This window comes from Takifugu rubripes, chromosome 12, assembly GCF_901000725.2.
Source record: "Takifugu rubripes chromosome 12, fTakRub1.2, whole genome shotgun sequence".
Lineage (NCBI taxonomy): Eukaryota > Metazoa > Chordata > Actinopteri > Tetraodontiformes > Tetraodontidae > Takifugu > Takifugu rubripes.
In genome coordinates this window covers 2,824,886-2,849,138 of record NC_042296.1, presented here as the reverse complement: position 1 = coordinate 2,849,138, position 24,253 = coordinate 2,824,886, and the positions used below count along the sequence as shown (strand labels likewise).

General features: G+C 41.7%; 4 protein-coding genes across 5 annotated transcripts; 3 read left to right on the top strand and 1 right to left on the bottom strand.

Moving 5' to 3' along the window:
• Positions 1-436: 436 nt before the first annotated feature.
• cap2 (cyclase associated actin cytoskeleton regulatory protein 2) lies at positions 437-11,936 on the top strand. Its single transcript, XM_011608987.2, has 13 exons — positions 437-996; positions 2,608-2,735; positions 2,832-2,932; positions 3,623-3,700; positions 6,750-6,893; positions 7,212-7,297; positions 7,660-7,765; positions 9,588-9,774; positions 9,886-10,049; positions 10,135-10,258; positions 10,345-10,427; positions 10,934-11,077; positions 11,154-11,936. Exons 2-13 carry the CDS (start codon positions 2,618-2,620, stop codon positions 11,235-11,237), a joined length of 1,419 nt encoding a protein of 472 aa, XP_011607289.2. The 5' UTR covers positions 437-996; positions 2,608-2,617; the 3' UTR covers positions 11,238-11,936.
• aunip (aurora kinase A and ninein interacting protein) lies at positions 11,833-13,731 on the bottom strand. Its single transcript, XM_011608989.2, has 3 exons — positions 13,356-13,731; positions 13,051-13,207; positions 11,833-12,963 (listed from the first exon to the last, which is right to left on the bottom strand). Exons 1-3 carry the CDS (start codon positions 13,446-13,448, stop codon positions 12,068-12,070), a joined length of 1,146 nt encoding a protein of 381 aa, XP_011607291.1. The 5' UTR covers positions 13,449-13,731; the 3' UTR covers positions 11,833-12,067.
• Positions 13,732-13,893: 162 nt separating this feature from the next.
• On the top strand, positions 13,894-17,578 carry vps28 (VPS28 subunit of ESCRT-I). Of its 2 annotated transcripts, none has more exons than XM_003968917.3 (10): positions 13,894-13,979; positions 14,664-14,724; positions 14,837-14,865; positions 15,011-15,048; positions 15,128-15,217; positions 15,298-15,403; positions 15,481-15,582; positions 15,910-15,963; positions 16,042-16,133; positions 16,617-17,578. In XM_003968917.3, exons 2-10 carry the CDS (start codon positions 14,679-14,681, stop codon positions 16,735-16,737), a joined length of 678 nt encoding a protein of 225 aa, XP_003968966.2. In that variant the 5' UTR covers positions 13,894-13,979; positions 14,664-14,678; the 3' UTR covers positions 16,738-17,578. The 2 variants fall into 2 exon arrangements, with proteins under 2 accessions (XP_003968966.2, XP_011607288.1); XM_011608986.2 differs by lacking the exon at positions 13,894-13,979 and adding an exon at positions 14,033-14,416 and having other exon boundaries at positions 16,617-17,176.
• Positions 17,579-18,103: 525 nt separating this feature from the next.
• On the top strand, positions 18,104-24,228 carry mapk15 (mitogen-activated protein kinase 15). The gene is made up of 14 exons (XM_011608985.2): positions 18,104-18,588; positions 19,467-19,565; positions 19,814-19,843; positions 20,104-20,194; positions 20,717-20,847; positions 20,985-21,148; positions 21,232-21,371; positions 21,459-21,516; positions 21,638-21,775; positions 21,895-22,000; positions 22,104-22,389; positions 22,527-22,651; positions 23,202-23,354; positions 23,458-24,228. The coding sequence occupies exons 1-14, from the start codon at positions 18,499-18,501 to the stop codon at positions 23,641-23,643; spliced, it is 1,797 nt and encodes a 598-aa protein (XP_011607287.1). The 5' UTR covers positions 18,104-18,498; the 3' UTR covers positions 23,644-24,228.
• The last annotated feature ends 25 nt before the right edge of the window (positions 24,229-24,253 follow it).

Below are 24,253 nucleotides of genomic sequence, written 5' to 3'. Positions count from 1 at the left end.
CATACAATTCAGGCAAATAAAGTTTCCTGGGGCCCATTTCATCAATGATTAATGCTGGCAATAATTAAAAAAGTTATGGTATGAAGAATGTTAAGATTTCTCTGTTTTCTCAACTCTTGAGTGTCTTGGAGGAGCACCTAAGCAACAGACATAACATAAAACAGGAAGTGTAAATAAGAACTTTAATCTTAATCATAATAGTCACACTGTAGACAGAAACAACAAAACAATGCCTCATATTGTACAAGCAATGTTAGTACATGTCTTAAAAATAGGATTCTAATTATTACACCATTAGCCTTCATGGCTGCAGTTAGCACTTGTTTGAAATCTGCCTTCCTCTGCGTTATATATGTATATAATTGCCTGGATTTGACATACAGTATATTTTACAAGTAAACATGTCATTAAACATCAGTTACACTCTCCACTTTCTTCTTTACAAATGTAAAAACGTAAATTGTGTCTTTCGGCCTTTAAAAAAATGGCGGCTAAGGTTCATGAGATCACTTGCGTAGTTTCGTAAATTAGTTCAAGTGTGAGAAAATATAAAATTTAGTTCACAGTTTGTATTTGTAATTTAAATCTAGATTAGATTAGATGTTACGTTTACTCTATCCTTTTTTAGTTTAGATGGGAAGGAGGCTTTTAACCTCAGCCTGGGGAGTTTATCTGATGGGACAGGTTCGGATCGGATACACCCACATATCCAACAAGACAGCGTCAAATGCTCATTTATTTTTAGGCTCTCCGGGGCTGCCATTTTGTCTATAACTGCCCGTCGGTCTCAGAGGACATACTGCGACACCGGGTCGCTGTCTCTGGTTGCTTTGAGGCTCCGTTTCACCCGAGTTGCTTAATTAGGACATGGCGGAAGAGTGTCGCTGGTGACGGCGTGAGGAGGCAGGACGGGACCGCAAGGCAGCTGGACGCAGACTCCATCCGAGGGGATACTCACAACAAGAGTCCAAATATCGACAAAAAAGACAGAAAAGGGTGAGTTATTTCTCCTCCATAGCTCGCTGATTAAATTCTAAACGTATAGTTTTGAATGTGCGGCGGTGGAGGAGACGGTTGCGGAGATCGCGTATGTGCGTCACCTGCTTCCGGTGCTGCATGGATTCTTTAGCAGGGACGTGAACGCACCGTTTGGCTTTTTGCTAACTCCTGATATGTCTGTGTTTGTTTCTGGGGTGACGGAGCACGAACAGATTTGAGGGGGAAAGTTCTGTCAGCTGTCACGCCATGTTGTTGAAGTCAGCTCATCCGTGAGAACCTGTGCGAGGACACCTGCAGCCTGCAAGAGCCTATAAGGACAAGTTCTAGATTCTGATCAAGTCATTGTGACAGACAGAGACAGATGATTTTCATGCTCAATATGCACTGATTGTATCATTATGTCAGGATTGTGTCTACTTTCAACAGGCCCATAGCAGCAGCTGGCAGGCTCCAGCTCAATATAGCCCCCAAAGATCAGATACCAGGAGAGAAAGTTGAGCAGACACACACTGGTCAGTGGTATCTCTCCACTGCAGCAACACGTGTGTTTCCTCAGCTGTTGGTGGGGGTTTCGAGGTAGTGGACGACAGTGACCGTCTGTCTGCAGCGACTGGGGAGGGACGTCCCCTCAAAGTCTATTAGTATCTATTCAGTCCATCAGACAGGAAATTTCTTTTTTAAAGATAAATGATGTGGTCTTCTTGTTGATGTTTTTGCCCTGGCTTATCTTGATCTGGTGGTTTCCTTTCTCTGATACTTGTGAAAAGCGGTTGGCGGCACGCTCATGTTGTCAAGGAGATTACAGCCAGCACTGTCTCAGGATTTTCTTCCCGTGATTATCGTTTAGAGATAAGATCTAGGGAAATGATAACTGAAGGGATAGAGGTTACGTCATGCAGACCTCCTTGTTTTATATGCATGATCATCTGTCCAGGAACCAGGTTCTTTTTTAAGAACAGGTCTGACCTGGAGAGCAGAAATAGCAGCTGAGTCCTGCAGCAGGATTCTGGCAGCTGGGAGCCGTTTCTCCAGGGAGGTGACTCCATGACAGCTATCAGGACATGTTTACAGCTCGCAGCTCATAACACAACAGACACAGTTATTTAGATCATACACAGGCACCAAAGACGACCTTCCGACAGGGAGACATCTTGGGATTTTTTTTGTTTTTATTAAACGAATGATTACTCACAGTCCTGGATTGTGTGTTGAACATGAGGTGTGGGGTGTCAGATTAGCAAGTGTGTGAGACCTAGCGCGAGTAAGTGTGTGGTGGTTGCTGGATTGAATTCCAGTCTGTTGACACGTAATTTGGAAATGAGCCTGTGTTGCCTCAGTAAAGCATATAACTGGTCACTATGGCTACTTATGGGTGCTGTCAGTTTATTTCTAATATATATGTCAGTTGTGTTTGTAATTTAATTAGCAACATCTGAAGTCTGATATAATTAAATGATTATATCGAGCATTGTACATGACTAGTGGAATGTATGACATGCTTTGCAGTATTTGGTGGGATTCATTACAGTGAACCTTATATGTTGTAATAAACGTTTGTTCGCTCAAGATGCTTAAAGGCAGAGAGACCACGTCTGCTTTTGTTTTTAGGTCCGTAAACATGGAAGGTTTGATGGAGCGCTTGGAGCGAACTGTGACGCGCCTGGAAAAGTTATCCGTCACCATGCAGGAGTCCAGCGGCGTGGCGAACGGAGGCTGCGTGAACGGCGTTGATGGAGGCAAGTCTCCGTTCAGAAATGAAAAGAGCAGAGAGAACCGAATCCCGCTATCGTTTGAGTCACGCTGCAAGTTTGTCCCTGTGTGTGTGTGTAAAGATTTTTCCCAGGCTATGGAGGCGTTCGACCTCATCCTGAACGGACCCCTGACGGAGTACCTGAAGATCAGCCAAGCCATCGGAGACGAGGTGGAGAAACATGTAAGTTGTGTTAGATTTGTTGATCTTTCAGCTCAACAGCGAGAAGGAGGGGAGTTGAAATGTTGATAGAGTCACAGGTTGTGATTTTTTACAAGCTGCCGTTCAGAGAGCGAAAGCCTACAAATACATACCTTCAGATATATTCTGTAAAACACATTAAGATCAATAATGCGCTCTCCTCTCTTCTCGAAAGACAGAATTATCTGACACTGGTTCAGGAAAGTGGAGAACCTCCATTTAGCAAAGACTCAACACCGGGACTGAATGATCTGACTGTTATTGACAGCTCCTTACAAAAGAGCAGATTTTAAGAAACATTAGCAAAACCATATTGTGTCACTTTTTTGTGCAGTGAGAAAAGATCTCCAGCATAGGATGAAATGTCAGAGGAGTGTGTGTTAGAGAGACACAGGTCTTTTTTTTTTTTTTTTAAAAGCACAAGTGCTCCTTGTATGGACAATGAGCTGCCGTGGTGGTTCCCCTGGCCCTGCAAACACACAGCTGGCTGGGAATAACCCTGTGTGTGTGGGTGTGTGCGTGCGTGCGTGCATACTTTCACTTTTATGACAGATTCACTGCCAACGCAGTGTGAGAAGAATGAGAGAACACAGAAAACTCCCATCAAAAAGAAACTGAGAGGAATCCTCTCAACTTCTCCTGTATGACTGCTGTTTATTATGTGATGCACAGGCTGAGATGGTGAGCAATGCCCTTCATACCCAGAGAAGGTTCCTAAAGATGGTTACAACGCACCAGGAACCTGCACAGGTATGACATGCTGGCATACACAGTTTTTTTTTGAAGATTATAGGGATTAAATGTAGCTTTTCTGCTGTTTGTCTCACCTGAGAGTCACACATTGTTCCATTGAGTGATTTTTACCACTTTACCTGTTGCCAAAGCAGCCACTGGCCTTCATGCATGCAGCTCCAGTTTCCAGCCCAGTTCATGTTGCGGAGCCACCACTAGCTGCCGTCTCTTCCTGTCTCAGTCTCTGTTACGGCTCTTTACGGATTTGTTCTCCGATTTCCCCAGAAAAATGGAGAAAACATCAGCCTCCTGGCCAGCCTCTTGGCTTGGCTTTGTGCACTAGAAGTGTTTCCTTTAATGGGCTGCTAGTAGCCTCCCAAGGGGACCGAGAGCTCAGTGGTGAGGGCCCTTCCTCAGAACACTACATGAGGACAACTCCAATCGCAACAACTTAAGCAGAACCTTCTTTCCCTGCCGCCATTTTAGATTTTCTTCTTAAAGCCGCCAGTTTAGCACAGTTACACATCAAAATATTTATCATACAGCTGCTCATGTTGTTTGCATTCGGGTTTGATTCTATTCACAAGAAAAATAAAACCTATGTAGACACAAACGGCAGGAGAAGATGGAAAAGGGCATCTGAGTCCAGCGTGTCGGCCTGTAGCCTCCCCTCCTGTGTTCCCCTGCAGGATGGGCTGTTCATGGAGGGATTACATCGCTCTTTGACTGCGAAAACGCTAATACAACACATTCTCAGCATGTTCACGTATAGAGACACAGGGGTGGGAGGAAATCTGCGAGTGTGTGTTTGTGTGTGAGGGAGAGGGAGAGAGAGCTGATATCATCCCGTTGGCCTTCTTTGTGTGTGTGCGTGCGTGTGTGTGTGTGTCAGGAAGTGATTACTCTCTGTTTTTCAGGTCATTGGTTGAGAGGTGACGACAAGAGCCCTCAGGTTTTGTCAGGAATGCAAGAGCGCAGGTTTTTGCAGTCGGCCCGTCTGAAAATATCTTTTTAGCGCATAGTGCTGTTTGCAACTTGCCTTAGAAAGCAATGTATTTTACTTACAGTGATTATGGGATGGGACTGGGAGATTTCATGTTTTTCCTCCTCCCTGCAGTCTGTGTATACTGTGCCAATTCACTGGACACTACAAAATTAGATTAATTCAACAAAAACTGGCCGATGTGGATTTTTGGTCCTGGTGGAGCTGTTCAGGACTTGTGGGATTTGTAGTTGCTATGCCAACCAATAAACTCGGAAGGAGAACTTTAAAAATAAACTTTTGGTGAGGGCCGGCATTGTCACGCCAAAGCTAATGCAATCAGAGCTTTTGTATTTTCAGTAAGGTACAGCGTGTGGGTCAAGACACACATGCGCACACCACACACACATACACACACACACACACACACATACATACATACACAAAGTATGGACCTCTGTGAACAACACACAGACACAAACAACACAGAGACGCACTCCTGACTTTCCTTATCTGTAGTCCTTAATACAAATCAGACATAAGAGTGTGTGTGAGTCTGACCAGCAGTACACATACACACATGCAAACACACGTAGAGAAAGAGAGAGAGATTGTGTTTAAGCACACAAACTTCTGGTCTTTCTCTGCAACACAGCTCTGTTGTGCTCTTTGACTTTTTATGGGCATGTTCTATATTTGAGCCTGTTGTCAGTGTGCAAGTGTGTGTGTTTATGTGTGTGTGTGTGTGAGAGAGAGAGAGAGAAAGAGAGAGAGAAACTCTCAGCCTGTGCCTCTGTGCTCTTGGTTTTTGCTCTTTTAACGCACTTTGCAGCGCAGACTTTTCCCACTTTTCATCCAGATTCCAGTAGAAGACCTGTCACATCATCACAGTTCCCTCTCTTTGATCCGCTGCTTGTATAGGAGGTGAATGCTATTGTAGCACACTGAGCACATTCGCTGCCCATCAAATAATGCGAGCAGACACTTTTGATCCTTTTGTGAACTCATTCTATGTGTGTCTGCCTCAGTCCATTTATTATCTATATAGTCAAACATTTGCTCCCAGAAGCTGTTTGGCTGAGCCGGTTTAACTCGGCTCACTTCAGAGCAGCAACTTTTTAACCCCAGTAGCGACAGTAACAAGTAGCATGCTAACCGTATTAGCCGACAGTTGCAGTCTATGTCATGTCCATATATAAGCGCAAGTCTAGCGCTGCTGTCAGCAGCAGAAATATAGCTTTGGTGTTTGAAATACGCTGAAAGCTACATGGAAAAATTGGTCCCCCTTCTCGATTCGTAAATATTTATAGATTAGATTTGAGGGTCCACTGCCAATTTTTCTTTTTGAACATGCTCACAAGGTTTCCTTCTTATCTGCACTTTTCTCTGTCTCGCCACCAACAGTTTATGCGTCTGTCTTCACTGTGCGTCAGGATGGAAAAGTTCCAAACTATTTTTCATTTTCTGCAGTCAAATTTAAGCTCTCATCAGTTGAGTGTTCAAGGTCACACCGTGCACAAGTTCACTCTCAGAAACCCCAGAATCCAACCCAGAAGCTTCATTAGCAAGTGTGTTTTTATGGTGCCGTGGAGGATTTCTGTATGCCTACCGATTCTTAACTGCAGGAGCCTATATTAAATAAAACATGTAATGAGCCATAGAGCATGATTTTACGCTCTTGGTGCTAATCAAGATAACTCAAAACATGTTCCGCAGCGCTAACTTCAGCACTGGACACAAAACTTGGACAGAGGTTCGCAGATGAGACGCCGTGTTCCTGGATACATGCACACGGGGTTGGGATAGGTGAAGTGTAAACACTGGAGAAGCCATATGCCTTTACATGGACAGAGGGATCTCCCCGTGAACCCAGGAATGTTTGTAGGAATGGAACGATGGGGAGGGGAAACAGGAGAAGAGCTAAAGCTGAGCACTGGAGGTTCCACTAGAATGGGCTGGGGACTGGCAGGAGGGGCGGGCTGGGATTGTCCCAAACGGTCATCCCCTCCAGTCAATCTTTGCCTATAGAATGTTGCTCCATCAGCTGTTCTCCTACACTAACTCCTTCTTCCCCTTCACACGCAGATGGAGCTTCACGATTTGCTGAAGCCGATTTCGGATCATATCCAGGAGATCCAGAACTTCAGAGAAAGGAATCGCGGCAGTAGCCTCTTTAACCACCTTTCAGCCATCAGTGAGAGTATCCCAGCTCTGGGCTGGGTGGCTGTGGTGAGGAAGAATGCAAGCGTTCACACCAATAGACAAGAGATGCAACCAGATCTCACACACTGATAAATGAAACACAGACGTCTTCCACACTCCAGTGTTGACATCTCCCTCCATCTGTTTCTGTTTCTTCTCATCACCAAATCAAACCTGATCTCTTTCCTTAAGTTTATGTCTGAAGACCATTTAGATAAAGATTACAGATTTTCCTCTCTGGGTTTTCTCAGTGCTGTCAGGGAGGCACATGGCTACACAGTGTTTCTGTCCCACCTAAGTTAAAATCAGTGCCTACTTATAAACTTTCATTTTGTTTTTTGGCAGAATCAAAAGCCGGGTCCTTATGTGAAGGAGATGAAAGATGCCGCCACTTTTTACACCAACAGAGTGTTGAAAGACTATAAAGAAACGTATGTTCACAAAGATTAAACATGTCACAGATGAATTAGATTATCCTTCAAGGTTACTTTTAAAGCTGTGCAATTATAATCATGTATCTAAAGGCGCAGATTGTCTTCACATTGAAAACTGCACCATCTTTTCACTTTCAGTTGTGGGTCTTTAGTGATGAGACTACAACTCCCATGGTGCCCTACTGCTTAACTTCATATCCATAGCGCAAAGTTGAATAAAAGTACAAAAGCAGTTTGCCAAATTTAGTAAAACAACCTTTTCTCTCTACTTCTGTTTAGGAAGCCTGTATAGATTGAGGATTTGTTTAGATTATTTAAAGGTTGATTTATTCTCATCTTAATGATCTGTTTTGTCCCAGTGACAGGCGCCATGTAGACTGGGTGAGTTCCTACCTGTCAGTCTGGACAGAGTTGCAGGCGTTTATCAAAGAGCACCACACTACAGGACTGATGTGGAGCAAGACAGTGAGTATGATTGTGCTTCCTGAAAGAAGAGGCTAAACCCCAACAGTGTTTGTATTTTAAGCAGTCATTCACCCCCTTTTCTTATCAGATTTCAGACAGCTCTCAATACGATTTATTGATTTAACTGTTTTTATTTGGACTATTTGTACAGTATGTTATTTTTCCATTTTTAGTGGTAGAGTGGTTAGACAAACTCCCTAAGAGCATGAATGAGTGAATGAATAGATTCCACTATGATAACTGGAAACCACATCCATCAACACACACTTGAACCCCTTTCTTGATAGCAAAAGGTTTTATTCGGTGAAGGAATGCTGACTCAGTTCCTTAGCACAAAAAAGTCTCTCCCAGTCATGTGGTGCAATGTCTTTCTGGCTGTGTTAGCATTTTGTCATGTTATCAGTTCGATTTGTTAGCTCACAGCAGAGGCAGCATAAAGCTACAGGAAAAATCAGCTTTGCAGCACTACTTTTCACACCTAAATGTCCCCAATTCACATAAATTGAAGTACATTGAAATAAAATTATAAGTGAATGACCCCCAGTTTTTAATGATTTCGGCCAACAAATTTGTGACTTTAAACTGCGTAAGGAAAAACGGATGTTGGACAGCTGTTTTCTAAACGCAGAAACATAAGAGGGAGAAGCAGCCGCGCGTGTCAGCTGTTGTCCCAGCTGTCGAACGGCTGAGCACAACTGTACGCGTACAAGGCCAGGAGTGTGCGGTACTAACAGGTGGTACTCAGGGGGTCTTGAATAGAGGTTTTCTTTGGAAAAAAACCCCACAAAGGCTCTGTACACACACACACACACACACTGCACCGTAACCTAAACGGCAGGACTGGTCCCTCATTCTGAACCATCATCTGCTGCTCAGATCAGGATTTGGTGACACGCTCTGACATATGATGACTGAAATGTGGAGGCACATACTGAATTGGAACCCCAGAAGCATTATTTTATGCCATCACCCCTCAATTCTTACTGTCCGTCCTTCTTTTCATTTAAACTTTTTTTTAAATTTTAATGTCCAACCTTCACCTAGATGTCCATGACATAAATAGCCAATACTTATAGCTAAGGTGCTGGAACTGGAGTTTAAATTAAATACAATTACTGGTAAATATTCCGGATTGAGCCAGACGGTTCAAACAGTCAGTTTTACAGTCGCTCGTGGTCCAGTGAAATGTTTTTAGTGTGACAGATCACCACTCTGGACTGTTAATTTATATCCACAGCACATGTGCATCATGTCAAAGGTCAAGTCGTATCAGCTGTATCCAGAAGTGCATAAAATGACAGTTTAGCCCCCATGAGAAGTGTGTCTGGCAACTGTTGCAGACTTCAGATCATGTGCGTGTGTGTACAGTGTACAGAGAGGTGGGGGTGGATTAATGTCTCTGCATGGTTCATCAGTTGTCTCTGGTTCATCAGTTGAATACACACTTGTGTGTCAAAGATAGAGGTCTTCTGTACATAGAGACCCTTCTGAAACAGCATGTGTTGAGCATGCATTTAAAAGAAACGTTTTATTCACGGGTTTAATGCAACCATGTCCAAAAATGATTATTAGAGTGAAGTTACCATTAAACAAGGTATATATTAGGTGGAACAATACAAAGTCAATTCTAAAGGTAAGTCCTTGAATCGCCCTTGACGGAATGTAAACTACTTCTTTATTTTGAGGTTAGTTATTATAGACGCAGTACTACCCCCTGCTGGACGTTCTGGGTACTACACGATTAGCTAGTAGTGCTGTTTGTCCACAGCAGCAAATCACAGCACACTGTTAAATTTACATTTAACATTCTTTGGCTTTCCAGGGTCCTCTTGCACCTCCTTTTCTGTGTGATATCACCACTGCCCCTAGTACTCCCTGTCCCCCACCTCCTCCACCTGGTCCTCCTCCTGTCTTCACTAACGAAGAGTCCCAGTCCCAGATGGGCAGTGCTGGGGCCCAGCATTCAGCTCTGTTTGCCCAGCTAAACCAGGGCATGGATATCACTAAAGGTAGGAGATAAGGAATAAGAATAAGATGAAAACATAGTGTGAATGTAGCAAATTAGATTAATGCAATTTGATGTTTCTGATAACTTTTTGTTTGGTGTTTTTCATCGCAAGGCCTGAAGCATATATCAGATGACCGAAAGACCCACAAGAATCCCAATCTACGTGTGCAAGCAACACCCATCAAGACAAAGACCCCTAAGACTGCGAATACTCCCCGACCAGTTACCCAGAAAAGACCCGCTTTGCTGGAGCTTGAGGGGAAGAAGTGGAGAGTGGTGTGTGAAATGTCAACAGGAATACAGAGGAGCGACAACACTCTGCAGATTGTTGTGGGTGATCGGTCATCTCTTCTGGTTGCAGGAGAACTTTGAGCAGAAACATGACCTGCTGATCGAGGAGACAGAGCTGAAACAAGTAGCTTACATCTTTAGCTGTAATAGCTGCACCCTGCAGATTAAAGGGAAAATTAATTCCATCATTGTAGGTGAGCTCCCTCGTAAAATACACCAAAAGAAATGTCGCCGCGATTCCCAATTCTGATGTTCCTTTGCATCCTGTCACGTGTTTTAGATAACTGTAAGAAGCTGGGACTGGTGTTTGAGAACGTGGTTGGGATTGTGGAGATTATAAATTCAAAGTCGGTTCAGTTACAGGTGAGAAAAAGACTCTGTTATTAGAATTAAGACTGCCATGGATGCAAACTGCAACTGCAGTTGCTTTAACTGATAAATATTTTACACAGCTTAATGAGGTTGATCTGGAATCACAATTATAATTCCAACAATGCTTTGTGATTCCAGATAGTGCAGTTTTTTATTGTACGTGTACATATTACTACAAATACTGACTGCACAGGATTCCAACAGGCTCTGTCAATTAGAAGCTGTAATACTTGGGGATTCTGGGTAGTGTAGTCCTTTTCCGCCACTTTCCTAAATTGACTTTTAGTAATTTAAGACGATATACATGTTTGCTAAGTGTATAAAAGTTTTACACATCTAGTAAAACCTACATTAGATATGAAAATATTAATTAAGGTTTCAAATTCCTGGACTTTTTTTAAAATTGTGAAATGTTCTTTGAGATTGTTTCTGAATGTTTTGAACGTGTGCAGACTGCGATGCGTACCTGACCTTTTTTGCTGAATGTTTTCCTGAAGGTTTTGGGAAAAGTTCCCACCATTTCCATCAACAAGTCCGAGGGCTGCCAGGTCTACCTGAGCAAGGAGTCCCTCCACTGTGACATCGTCAGCGCCAAGAGCTCTGAGATGAACATCCTCGTACCACAAGAAGATGATGAATTTGTGAGTGTTGGAGTGAGCTCAGTCTTTTGTTTTCCAGATACTTTTACCAGTGAAAATTATTTCCTCTTTTCTACAGAAAGAGTTTCCTGTACCGGAACAATTCAAGACCGTCTGGAACGGCTCCAAACTGGTGACAGAACCCACGGAGATAGCGGGCTAATTGTTCTATCACACCATAGTTCCACCTGGCTTTCATTAGGATAAATGAGACGTATGCAGGTTCTGAGGGGAGTAGCAGTAGGTGTTGTTGTTGCTGTAGTCGGTCCTGATTGATCCTTTTAGCACTTTGAAGCAAAATCCCATGAAGATCTCAGGATACATCACACTGACCCAATGTTTTTCAGTTTTCTTCATACATTTTAATTCTATTTGGTCATTGATGGATTTTTAATGATTTCGAGACCACACAGGAATGTTCCTTTCCAGATTACAGTGTTAAGTATAGCATTTCTGTGTATTTTTATATATTGTAGTTACCTCCTAAAGCACTTGTAGCATAAATTGTATTTCACTCAGTAATGTCAAAGAATAAATCATGTTATACTATACATGGAGCTCTAGATAACCAACTAATTAGGGTTTTTTTTAAATGGCTACTCATTTCTGTGAATGCTTCTAATCCAGTATCTCACTATATTGATACATGTTAAAATGTTAATGACAGCCCTAATTTTCTGAGCTCTTCCTGTACCTGTCACCCTGTATTTCTTTGTATTATGTAGCATGTGTCACCAGCAATAAGATTGTATTCACAATTTATCGCCTTACAAAACTTTAATCTTCATTTTGAACAATACAACTTGTATTTTCCACTTAAAATTAAAATAATTCTTGCTTGTTAGACGCTGACAATCAGGTAGAACGTGTTGTGCATTATTGTCTTTTTTATAATAAATATATACAACTGAACAGCTCTATGGGTGAAAAATAGCTACATGTAAATCAGTTACACTGTTGTAGCGCTGGATGAAGATGCTTGCACAGTTCCTGTCAGTGTTTGATCACCAGATTTCCCTGAGAGTCTTGAGTAAAAAGCATCTCCTCCTCCTCCAGCAGGGATTTGCAACTGCTCATTCTTGACATCCCAGGGTTGATGTTACTCTGATCCTTAAGCGGACTCCGTTCTTGTGTACTTCTATGCGCCATCACTCTGAAACCTTCAGAGTCTTGGGTGAACAGCATGGCCAGACTGTCCTCGTCCATCACTTTGCAGGACAGATGGGTTCTTTTGATAGGAGAGCTTCTGGGTTTTGTCCACGTGAACTGGGAGTCAACCGTCTCCTGTGGGTGTACTGGAATATACGGTGTAGGTGCAAATTTACGATTTGAAGAATAAGTTGAGTGTTTATTTGGGGAGCTAAAAGGGGCAAACATGTTTTCTTTGTCGTCATCCAGCGGAGAGGGTTGGCTGTGTTTTAAAGATTTCTGGGTGGAGGTGGTTGCTACTCCATCCAGATGAGCATCCCAGGCCTCTGATGGGCTAAGGTCCTTTTCTGTAATGTTGTTCTGTTCTTTTAGATATGATTCCCCTTGCGAACACTCACTGAAGGTGAAAAGAGGGTCCTGACTCCATGCTCTTAGCGGAGGTTCTTTCTCATCCAGCAACAAGGAATTGATGGAAACTCTTTGCTTACTTTGTGGTGACTGGATCATTTTTAAGTGCCTGTCATTGTTCTTGTTTTGAGCATTTCCTGTCTGCTCCTGCCACACCTCTGCTTCATCAACACTTTTACCTTCCAGGGTATGAAGCCACGCAGGGTCACAGTTCTTGGCCTCCAGATCAATTTCACGACTCCTTTTTGTCCCACGCGTTGCAGTCGAATGTGCATTTGAAGCCGAAGCTGGGGGTGTCACCACCTCCTCGGAAGTGGAGATCTTCTTGACAACTTTTGGGATGATTCCATAAAAGTGTTATTTACACCTAAATTGTTAACTGCGGAGAACAATCACAATGGGAAATGTATGCAACATACCTTTGTGCTGGGGGGAGAAGTAGGATGATATAGAGCTTTGTCTGGTTTTTGGCATTTCAAGTTTGGTTTGAGTGAAGTTAAGAGCCACAGCGACATTGTATCCGCCACCTCCAAGGAAAGGGTTTAACAGTTTGGAAATGGGACGAGCAAGTCGTTTCTGGATGCAGAAAAATATCATTATTGTAGGACCGTTTTGACAGTCTCAGAAACACTAATATGAAGATGTTAATATATTTTTGTTGTTTAACGACCAGACAAACCATAACACACATGATATGATGCTATATTCGTGACAATTGACTGACCTGTTTAGCTTTTCCTTTCAGCTCCGCAGCGTCAAGCCAAACGCCACATTTTTCTTGATCAGATTTCTTCTGTGTTGGTTTGGAGGTTTTCATGGTGGAGATTAAAAGGTTGATGTAGGAAAACCTAACAACAATTATTAGATAACAAAAACATCGGCACTTGCCGTATATTGTTTGTTTGATAACTGCAATTTCCTTCTTTTTTTTTAAATGTAAATTTCTGAACAGGTCAAATGAAGATTCCTAAGGTTTTCAGCTCTTCTTTAACCTACATGAGCGTAAATGTTATGTTAAATAGAGCTTTTCTTCAGATGTTCGCCATAATATTGGCAATTGTTTGAGTCTGGCGCCTTGACGGATGAGCCAAACAAGAGCGCTGCCTCTGATATATGCCTGTAGAAATAATTAATATGGCATATTTTAAGATTCAGAATGAATATCAATGTAGCTAATACAACATGAAACGCTAACACTTGTCGTGTTTGGCGTATCGATACAAGCAACATACTTTATTTTGTGTTTTATTCTTTTCATTTAGGCATGAAGGGCACCAATATTTTGACGTATTTTGGTCCTCACGGAAGGGAGTGTTTACATTGACGTCAGATCTCATTTGCCGAGAGGGTAAGAAAACTCCTATTATTTTTCCTATTAACGACAGATTATTAAGTAACGTGGGTTTTAGCACATGTATTTCCGCGCTAATTGTGAATAATATAAAATGTAGCGGGTATAAACCCACCGGTCCAGCCCAGTTTTCATATACGAAGGAGGAAACGCTTATGGGCTAGCTTTGATAGCTAATTTCGTTGTAGCTGACATGTCTTAAGAGACTAAGCATAGACAGAGGGGGAAAAAAATAAACGTTTTACTTAAGACTGGACTGAAAAGAAAGTCAGTTGTAAATTTGTTTCGGGCACCTAGGAATGTCACTACCCGTTACCCCTAAACAACTGACAAACTTGCTTTCGCTAAAATGTAGTGACGCAACTGAACCTGAAATCTTTCTTATGGCCTATATACATTAAACCTGGGATTAACTGAGTAAGATCGTCCTTGTGGTGAGGGTGATTGTTCTTCAACGTGTATTACATTTATTACTATAAGCACCAGTATTGTCATTACTATTATTATTGTCATATGATCTAGTTACCATATATGTAGAGTAGAAGCAATTTGCAGTCATTGTAAATTTAATTGGTGTACGAAAATTCAGTTTCAAAGGTATTACTAAATTATTTTTTGTGACTAAGAAATGATCATGTCATTTGTTTTTGTCAAATTATTCGGATATCACTTGTTTTTCAGATCAAGCACTAATATATGAACATAATGTTTCATGGGATACCAGCTGCAGGAGTGGGAGGAGGTAAGACATCAAATTCAATAAATATCTGCATTCATGTATTGAATTTGTGCAGAATTCTTTTAACAGTAAAAGATAATAAGGCTTTCTTAAAGGCTGTCATTGTCTCTCACAGCCGCCCCTAATAAACCTGAATTATATGAGGTAAGTAGTGTTTTGTACGTTATTTTAAATTATTTCTTTGATTTTATGTTGGGTTTTATGTTCGCATTGAAAATTAGACTTCTGATTAAAGTAGACATGCATGAAGTGCTATTATTTCACCATGAATGATCATTAACTCTTTTAGGAAGTGAAATTATACAAAAATGCAAGAGAACGAGAAAAGTAAGTGACAGCCTACATCATTTTTAATTGCATACAATCAGCATTTGAGATGTTAACACCAGAACTGAATTTTCCCAAGGTACGATAACATGGCGGAGTTATTTGCTGTTGTCAAGACCCTTCAGGCTCTGGAGAAAGCTTATATCAAAGACTGTGTCACACCAAATGAGTAGGTTGCAATTATATTTTTATTGTATGTTTTAAATTAATACTAATGCTCCAGATGGAATTATGTGACGTGTCTTTCAGGTACACTGCTTCCTGTTCCAGACTCTTGGTACAGTACAAGGCTGCGTTCAAACAGGTGCAGGGATCTGATGTGGGCTCCATAGATGATTTTTGCAGGAAGTATCGAGTGAGTTATAAAATGGAGCTCTGATTTTACACCCTTATGGGTTTGGGTTTAGAGCATCTTTTCTTTTTGCTTCACAGCTTGACTGTCCTTTAGCTATGGAGAGGATCAAGGAGGATCGACCAATCACCATAAAGGACGACAAAGGCAACCTAAACCGCTGCATTGCTGATATAGTTTCCGTATGTAACTTTATTTTATTTTACCCCATGTCTTTCCTGCTGCCAGAATAATAATGAAATTGTTGCAGCAATTTCTTTTCTAAAAGTGATTTGTGTGTTCAGTGCAAGCAGTAAGTGGTTTTAGCAGTTTCATTTAATTTGGTTTGACCTCTGGTCAGCGAAGTGACAGCACGTTGCCAGCTGGGTTCACTGCCAACATTGCAGGCCAAGGACTGCCAGTTCTTTTCGTTGACACAGAAACGCTGTCTCTTGCTGCTCAGAGTGGAATTTGGAAAATATTTATCTGAACCTTATCTCACATTCTCTCTCCCCTTTTGTGGCTCTCAGCTGTTCATTACTGTGATGGACAAGCTGAGACTGGAGATAAGGGCCATGGATGAGGTAACATTCAATCCACTGCACATGCTGAAGTTTAAACAGATAATAATATCCAGTTGTCACATTGGTTTTAATGTCCAGATCCAACCGGACCTGCGGGAACTGATGGAGACCATGAACAGAATGAGCAACATGCCTCCAGATTCTGAAGCAAAGGACAAAGTCAGCCTCTGGTTCGTTACATTTTGCCATCCAGTTCAGTGTTTTATTGTTGCTCTCCAGGTGCCCAGTGCTATGCATGCAATTTGTAAGCAGTTATACCTTCCAGTGAATTATACTCATTCAGTGAATGCTGAAATATTTACTGTTCACTTGACTTCTGATTAAAAAAGATTTGTATTGAAGATAATTCTCAGAATTTTAATGGGAGTGATTCAAGACAGACCTGGTAAACTGGTAACTAAAATGTAACTGTGACTGAGGTACATTTACAGTTCGTGAGCCAATATTTGCACAGCTCCATAAAAGACTGTTGGGATAAATAATTGAGATCAAAATATTAGCAATTGTCACATTATTGTTAAGGATACTGATTCTCTTACTTTCAAGCCTCACTTTATTTCCCAAACAAAGACTGTTTTGTTATATAGATTTTGCTAAAGTATCTTTAACACCTTTTTGTCCGGTCATTTTGCCCCTGCTGTTCATTCGTCCAGGTTGACCACCCTCAGCAGCATGTCGGCCTCTGATGAGCTGGATGACAGTCAGGTACGCCAGATGCTCTTTGATCTGGAGTCCGCCTACAATGCCTTCAACCGCTTCCTCCACTCCTCCTAAAGCATTAGTGCAACAAGGAACTCATCTGATTCTTATATATATTAAGTTATAATGACAACTCTGATTTTTCTCTGTGGCTGTTGGAAGGGAGACAGTTCTGTGCTCCGTGTGTCCACTTTGATAGTCCGCCTGCCGCCTTCCACGTCAGTCTCTCTGGTGCTGTGAGATGTTCTGGCACTCCATTTCTATCCAAACCTATGTGATAAGTCCCCTTTATCATTGGTTGTTTACTCTTGACGAAATGGTGTATTTCTAACTTTGTAATAGGGTATCAAAAAAGTTCTAATTTTATATTTATGTTGGGCAAAGCAACTATAATGACGCAGGATACAATTGTTATACCTGGCAATGACCAGTTCACCCAAAGCCTTTGTATTTTTGAAATAAATATAGATTTTCTTTCTTTTTCATACCCAAAATATATTCAGTAACTACCTGTTCTTGGTGTGAGATGAATATTTGTTGTTCATTGTTCCAGCTGTTAATTTTGAAACACACTTGTACTGTAGAATGTGTATTGATAAATTGTAGGCTATGAGTAGGTGAATGTTAGCCACTCTAATCAGAATAAATGCTATAAAAATCATTTGGATCCAGTAATGGTAATGCATGGTATTGAGAAAGAATTTGTACCAAATCAATGTTTCCTTGAGGGTTTTGCTGTTGTGAGTGATCAGGATGGAAGTGCAAATACCCTGTCCTTATTTTACTAGCTAAACATCTCTCATCTCAGACATACCATTAGGGAAAACATATTAGAGTTTATTGTTGTATATAATAGGATTTTTAGACAAGAGCATGGAACACCTTTTTAGAAATAAAATAAAAAATCTGCCTCCAGATACATCTGTACTGCCTGTCTTTTACAAAATGCAGTATTTGTATCTCCAGAAAAAAAAAGTTTCATATGTGTTTCATCTGGAGTATAATATTGGGCGTAGCAACGGTTTTTAAATGGAATTGTTTGCATTAGCTGAGTAACTGTATCAGCCTGACCACCTGTCTCATGACCCTTGTGTTTGAGGGCTGTGACCCATGAAATCACTTTATTCACATTTCATTTGTATAGAACTACGATGTCAATGGGATGTCATTCTGTTTAGAAAGATACAGTAAACTACTAAACAAAAGTTTAAAACTCAGTTCAGACATTTACTGACAGCTAATAATTTAACTTATATGACCTGTAGGTTCTTAGCTATGTCCGATTATCAGAGTATTTTAGCATGTACCCTTTAGTCAGATTGAAAAATTCAGGAAAAACACTGTTTTATATGTGTCACTTGACTGGCTATTGGTGATCTAAGGTAATAACTGAAAGTAGAACTTTCAATTATTAGCAGGTGTAATCGGTTGTTTAACCTCCGTCTAACAACAAGTGTGGGCCTTTATGGCAGCGTTGGTGCGGCGGCCCTTTAAGAACAGGCAGGAAGCGTATTCGTTGCCATGACAACGGAAATTGTGAAACTCTATGGAAGCTGTGTTTGCTGTCGGATTCAAGGACCGGGACACAGAGAGCAACCTCAGGGGAGAGCGCCGGGCTCTGTCACCTGACTACAGGCGAAAATATTGGATGAAAACGGATCCCGCTGCTTCTGGACACACACCGAGTAACGACTCCCGCTAATAATAAGAAAAGAAGAAGAAGAAAACTTCCGCTTCACGCGACCTCGCTGCAGGATCGGGTCCACTCACAGTCGGAGGAACTTCTCAAGATGATGAGGCTTCCAGTGTGAACACAAGTGCCAACCATTTAGGAAAATGAGCGACAAATACGAATCGGCGAAAGTGTCAGAGGTGGAGGAGCACATTTCCCTCAAGTATGAAATCAAGAAAAGATTAGGAAAAGGGGTGAGTCCCGGTTGGCCTGAATTACTCCGGATTTATGCCTAACCCTTTCCAAGCTTCGGGTATGAATTAAAACATGCTGCCATCGGAAAAACTCTACCAATGTCATCCCAGCCCCTTCCTTTAACTATACAAACATTAATGGCGACTTTAGTCCTCCAACGGACCAAATTCAATTAGCATTAAGTGTTTGTTAGGGGTTTTTTTGTTGTTTTTTTTGCAGGGTTTATTTACTTTGGCACCACAATCTGCTCATGCGAAGAACATTTGTGCTCTCTGTCCGTGCTCTCATGTCAGACTTAACTAACCTGTTGTCCGCAGAGATATGTGTTGCACTGCTGCAGAACCTGTTTACACTCGCCTTTTGGGACAGGAGAGATGCTTGAGGGAGGAAAATAAAACACCTGACCCAAGTCCCTCGGCAGCTCAGAAACTACTTTTATAGCTCCGGAAAAAGCCACATCCTCTTTCTTTTAAAGTGACGTGTCAAGTTTGGAGGGTTTTCTCTTAGACGACAGCTGCAGGGATGCCAGGACATTGTGCACCTGATACACTGGCTCCAGTGACAGTAATGCTCTATCAACAATAACAGTGTGCTCTGATGCCTCATGTTATGCTTGATTTCACAGCTTCCATCAGCAACCTCTTTATATTTATAGTCAGGACTTTAGACCCTTGGAGGGATAACAATGGAAAATCAGGATTAGAGGGACAGATTTTTCAAACGTGAACGGTTACCAAAAAGGCATCTACCAGTATGCATAGAGGTGTCCAGACATTTGAGATGTTATAATGAATCCCACCAGTGTTCCAACACTGCCTCATTTTTAATGGAGTTCAGTCAAAATGGTGTTTTGACACCAGTGTTCCATCTGTTTCAGGCTTACGGCATTGTTTGGAAGGCGATTGATAGAAAGACCGGTGAGATTGTGGCTGTGAAGAAGATCTTTGATGCTTTCAGGAACAGGACTGATGCTCAGGTGTGTGTTTAATACAGCCAAGTCATTCATTTACTTAATAAAGTCTTAGTCATTATTTTCCCCTTTTCCTTTTCTTGCGTGAACATCCGGTTTGAAAGGATTTTAACTTGCAACCTCCTCTAAATACACGACTTCAAGCAAATATGTATTTATATTTTGACTGGTTTAACTGGACATGACTGTGGCATTTACCTGTTTTATGGCAGCTTGTTTCTCTTATTCGTCCGCTATTTTCCTTCATATTTCAGAGGACCTTCAGGGAAATCATGTTCCTCCAGGTAAGTTTATTCCCTCCATAAGAACACAACAGTTAACTCCTTTCCTTGATAAGTTTGTTCCACTGAATTTCTGCAGCACCTCCCTGTTGCTGACCTACATTCACGTGGCGCTCTGTGCACTCTGCTGCCACACATGCTTGCATAACCACTGTTAAAATCTTTACCTGGTTGTTTCCCAGTGTTGACCCAACACTAGAAATTCCTGACCAGACAGGGCTTTCTTGAGTTTCTGATACTAAACGTGATCTTTTTGCCGGCAGGAATTTGGAGATCATCCCAACATTGTCAAACTCCTAAATGTCATCAGAGCCCAGAATGATAAAGATATTTACCTCATTTTTGAGTATATGGGTGAGTGTTGTTTAATGCTCAGACTTCAAATGGGTGAGTAAAGGCAACAGTGACTGCAGTCTTACTTGAATTGGCAGTGAGTGTGTGTCTGTGAGTGTGTGTTGGCTACATTGCCAACTTGCTCAGCCACTTGGCCTCTTTTACTTTGCAGCAAATTCCACCTTTGTACAAGCAGTAATTAAGTGCATGAGGAAATGTGTTGCAGTATGTTGAGGAGCTTTGCTTGGTAGTCCTCTTACTGCAGAGGTTCCTTACCCGTCGAGTTCCTGGTTCCCTTTTTACAACCACTTAAATGATATTAAAGATATTATTAAATATAACTGTCGACATAAGATTTGGATGTTTAGAAGTGTATTGACAGTGACCCTTGAGACAGGTTGATTTCTTTGTTGACAAAGTGAGGAGTTTATTATACTACATTCTGTTCAATTGCAACAGTTTATTATGTATGTTAGGGCTTGTTTAGATTATGGTATAGGTCTTGATGTAAGTGGTGTATTTTTGTTTTAATTTCCTTTTCAGATACGGACCTGCATGCCGTGATAAAGAAGGGCACTTTACTGAAAGACATTCACAAACGTTATGTGATGTACCAACTTTTAAAAGCTCTTAAATACCTGCATTCAGGAAATGTTATCCACAGGGACCAAAAGGTACATCAGCAGAGACAGATGTAGTCTTGAAATATTTTTGGAATATTCGTGCTAAAAGGCAACAAGCTGCCGCTTGCTGTGAGATTTCAGCTGTCCAGCCCGGTGATAAGTATCCTTTTCTCATGTATTCCAAACAGCCATCCAACGTGCTGTTAGACACCGACTGTGTAGTCAAGCTCTGTGATTTTGGTCTAGCCAGATCACTTAAACAATTCCAAGAGGACAGCTGTAATCCAGCACTGACGGAGTACGTGGCCACTCGCTGGTACCGAGCTCCCGAGATTCTGCTGGGATCCGCGAGGTGCCGTCGCCATTTGTTACATCCAAAACGGCTGATGATGGTGTTTTCCAAGTCAATTGTGAGTCAGTATCTGTTGTCCAAAGGTACACTAAAGGTGTGGACATGTGGAGTCTGGGCTGCATCCTGGGAGAGATGCTTCAGGGTAAAGCTCTGTTTCCTGGGACTTCCACTATCAACCAAATCGAAAAGATCATGAGTGCCATACCTCACCCAAGCCCAGAAGGTGACAAGATGCAGTCAAAAACAACTGACCTTTTCATTTGAGTACAGAGCTTTCATGTGATTTTATTAATTTATGTTTATTTTTCAGACATTATGGCAATCAGATCTGAATATGGCTCCTCGCTGATTCAGAGGATGTTATTGAAGTAAGAAAGGATGGATTACACATCTGTGTTGCCTTAAGAGCCATTTAAGATCTCACAAGTGATTAAACTAGAAATGTTGACGCGCTGGAGCTCTATTTAAAAATCTCTCTTCTTTCACCAGACCACAAGTGCCTTTACAGGATCTTCTCCAACCATCTGTTCCCCCGGATGCTCTGGACCTTTTGAAAGGTTTGCTTGTTTTCAACCCAGACAAGCGGCTGACAGCTGAGCAAGCTCTTCAGCACCCATATGTGTCGAGGTATCGATGATTAAAAACCAAAACAATTATATGGATGTTACTAACAAGGTTTTGATAACCCATAAGATCATTATGAAGATGTGCCATTAATTCATGAATGCATTTTCTTGTCCCTGAAGGTTTCACAATCCAGCCAAAGAGCCAGCTCTTAACTATGACGTAATACTGCCAGTGGACGATGCTGTACAATTATCTGTTGTTCAGTACCGCAACAAGCTTTATGAGGTACAAACAGAGCCCTGACCTAGTTTGAAAAACATGTTTTATAATGATTATATTTATTTATAATGATTTTTTTTTTTTATTATTATTTTTTCATTCTTTGCAGATGATGTTGGAGAGAAGGACTAATCAGAGCATGCTCAAACTAATCCAGAAAAAAGACAGCAGCAGTGGGGAGAACCCCAGTGCCACAGACAAGGAAGGAAATGGTTCAGAGGCAGCAAATGGGAACATTGACAATGACCTTGAAGAGAAAGTACATCACAAACATACGTCCATCCCTAAAGCTGGACCCATGCACGTGTCAACCCCGCCTGCTGTGGAGAGGATGAGTCCGTTAGTTGGCCCTGGCCTTGGAAAACTCACATACAATCCCATCACACACGCCCCAAGTGCGTGATAATCTGCACCGCTAACCTAAAAAATATGCTTTTTAAATTGTCATTTATTGGATTCTGCCTTATTTAAATCAGAATTTTTTGATTAAGGATTTTTTTTTAAATAGTAATATCTTTAATCTTCCATTCAGATGGCTTTGTTCGGAGTCCAGTTGGTCCAGCTCATCACTGCAACTCGACTGCAGCCAATGGTAGACTAACGGAGCAGAACAGTAATAGAAATGCAACATCATCACCGACAGAGGGCGCCACTGGTGTAAGCAACACGCTAATGCGTGCTGACTAATGTCCTTTTAATTCACTCTCACTCACTCATTTTCTACCGCTTGTTCCTCCACTGAGGGTCGCGGGGGGACTGGAGCCTATCCCAGCACAATGGGCGGAGGCAGGGTACAGCCTGGACTGGACGCCAGTCAATCGCAGGGCTGACACATATAGACACACAACCATTCACTCTCACACTCACACCTATGGGCAATTTTAGAGTTTCCAATTAGCCTAATCCCCAATCATGCATGTCTTTGAACTGTGGGAGGAAGCCGGAGTACCGGAGAGAACCCACGCAGGCACAGGGAGAACATGCAAACTCCACACAGAAAGACCCCAATCAATCCCAACCGGGGATCGAACCCGGGGCCTTCTTGCTGTGAGGCAACAGTGCTAACCACCACACCACCGTGCCGCCCCCCTTTTAATTCATGTTTGTGTAAAAAAAAAAAATCCCTTTGAAAAGACATACTTTGATAGTTCCTTGTCATGCGTGTGATTTTCAACCTGGTTTTTTTTAAAATTCCGTTTTACACAAGTCTATGGACCAGATCCTGCAACGTGGTCGATCGGCACCCGCCTCCCACAACCGTGCCTTCTCGTCGGCCCTAAACCAAACCCAAAACAACCCACTGGTTCGCAAAGATGAGACACCCCTGACCTCCGGGATACAGGTCACATCTGCACAGCTGGTGAGTGCGCCCCAACACAGAACATGCAGGGTGAAATACCGATTTTTTGATTATTTTTTAGAAATCGAATATAAGGATATCACTGTTTCTCCCCCCCTTGCAGAACCAACGTTCCAACTCGCAAGTTCGGCCAACAGTAAGGTTTAGCAAGAAGGTTTTCCAGAGCAACTGTAACGTGGCAGCTGCAGGTGACCCTCGAGCCAAACTGGGCAGCTACACACAAGCTTATGGCACTATCAACAAGAGTGACCTGGACAATCTGCTGCGGAGCCAGCCTTACCGCCAGTAGTTGCTGCCATGTGACAACATTGGGCATTTAAAATACATATTTTCCTCCTGTGACCGGGGAATTTCACACTGGAAGACAAGTGACTGTTTGTGAAACTATGTAGATCATAGCTGTTGACAATGACAATTTATTTATATTTGTAAAAATTGTCATTTATATAACTTCATAATGTACTGATGCAACATCAAGTAGAATGTAGCATAGCACTTTTTTGTTTTTTATTTTTCAGATAAATTACCTCAATGGTTATAAACCTGGAAATTAAAGCCTTTTAAGAGTCATCTACAATTTATAAATCATATGTATTTTTATGTTTATATGTTAGTCATATGGTATTTTTTTCCCCAAATGTTTCAAGATTTCAAGACATAGATAGCATAACAAAACAGTCATGCAATACTGAGTATGCATTGGGAAACTTAGGGGAGTGGGATCAGACAGTGACATTAAATGGTCAAATGTTAAAGTTTTTTACCCGAGGTCATTTGAGTTTAGCTCTATGGAGAACTAGATACGTGTTTTAATGTAGGTCTTTCATGTATAATAAAGTTAAGCTGGCCAGACTGGCTTGTCTTGTCATGTCAACACTTTAAATATTTGGTTTAAATAA

Coding starts and splice junctions, on each gene's coding strand:
- cap2 (XM_011608987.2), top strand. CDS start 2,618: ATGGAAGGTTTGATGGAGCGCTTGGAGCGAACTGTGACGCGCCTGGAA. Junction 9,775..9,885: donor GGGCATGGATATCACTAAAG/GTAGGAGATAAG, acceptor TTTCATCGCAAG/GCCTGAAGCATATATCAGAT. Junction 11,078..11,153: donor CACAAGAAGATGATGAATTT/GTGAGTGTTGGA, acceptor TCTTTTCTACAG/AAAGAGTTTCCTGTACCGGA.
- aunip (XM_011608989.2), bottom strand. CDS start 13,448: ATGAAAACCTCCAAACCAACACAGAAGAAATCTGATCAAGAAAAATGT. Junction 13,208..13,355: donor TGAAAGGAAAAGCTAAACAG/GTCAGTCAATTG, acceptor TTCTGCATCCAG/AAACGACTTGCTCGTCCCAT. Junction 12,964..13,050: donor CTTCTCCCCCCAGCACAAAG/GTATGTTGCATA, acceptor TCATCCCAAAAG/TTGTCAAGAAGATCTCCACT.
- vps28 (XM_003968917.3), top strand. CDS start 14,679: ATGAACATAATGTTTCATGGGATACCAGCTGCAGGAGTGGGAGGAG. Junction 15,404..15,480: donor ATTTTTGCAGGAAGTATCGA/GTGAGTTATAAA, acceptor TTTGCTTCACAG/CTTGACTGTCCTTTAGCTAT. Junction 16,134..16,616: donor AAGGACAAAGTCAGCCTCTG/GTTCGTTACATT, acceptor TCATTCGTCCAG/GTTGACCACCCTCAGCAGCA.
- mapk15 (XM_011608985.2), top strand. CDS start 18,499: ATGAGCGACAAATACGAATCGGCGAAAGTGTCAGAGGTGGAGGAGCAC. Junction 18,589..19,466: donor AGAAAAGATTAGGAAAAGGG/GTGAGTCCCGGT, acceptor CATCTGTTTCAG/GCTTACGGCATTGTTTGGAA. Junction 19,844..20,103: donor GGGAAATCATGTTCCTCCAG/GTAAGTTTATTC, acceptor TTTTGCCGGCAG/GAATTTGGAGATCATCCCAA.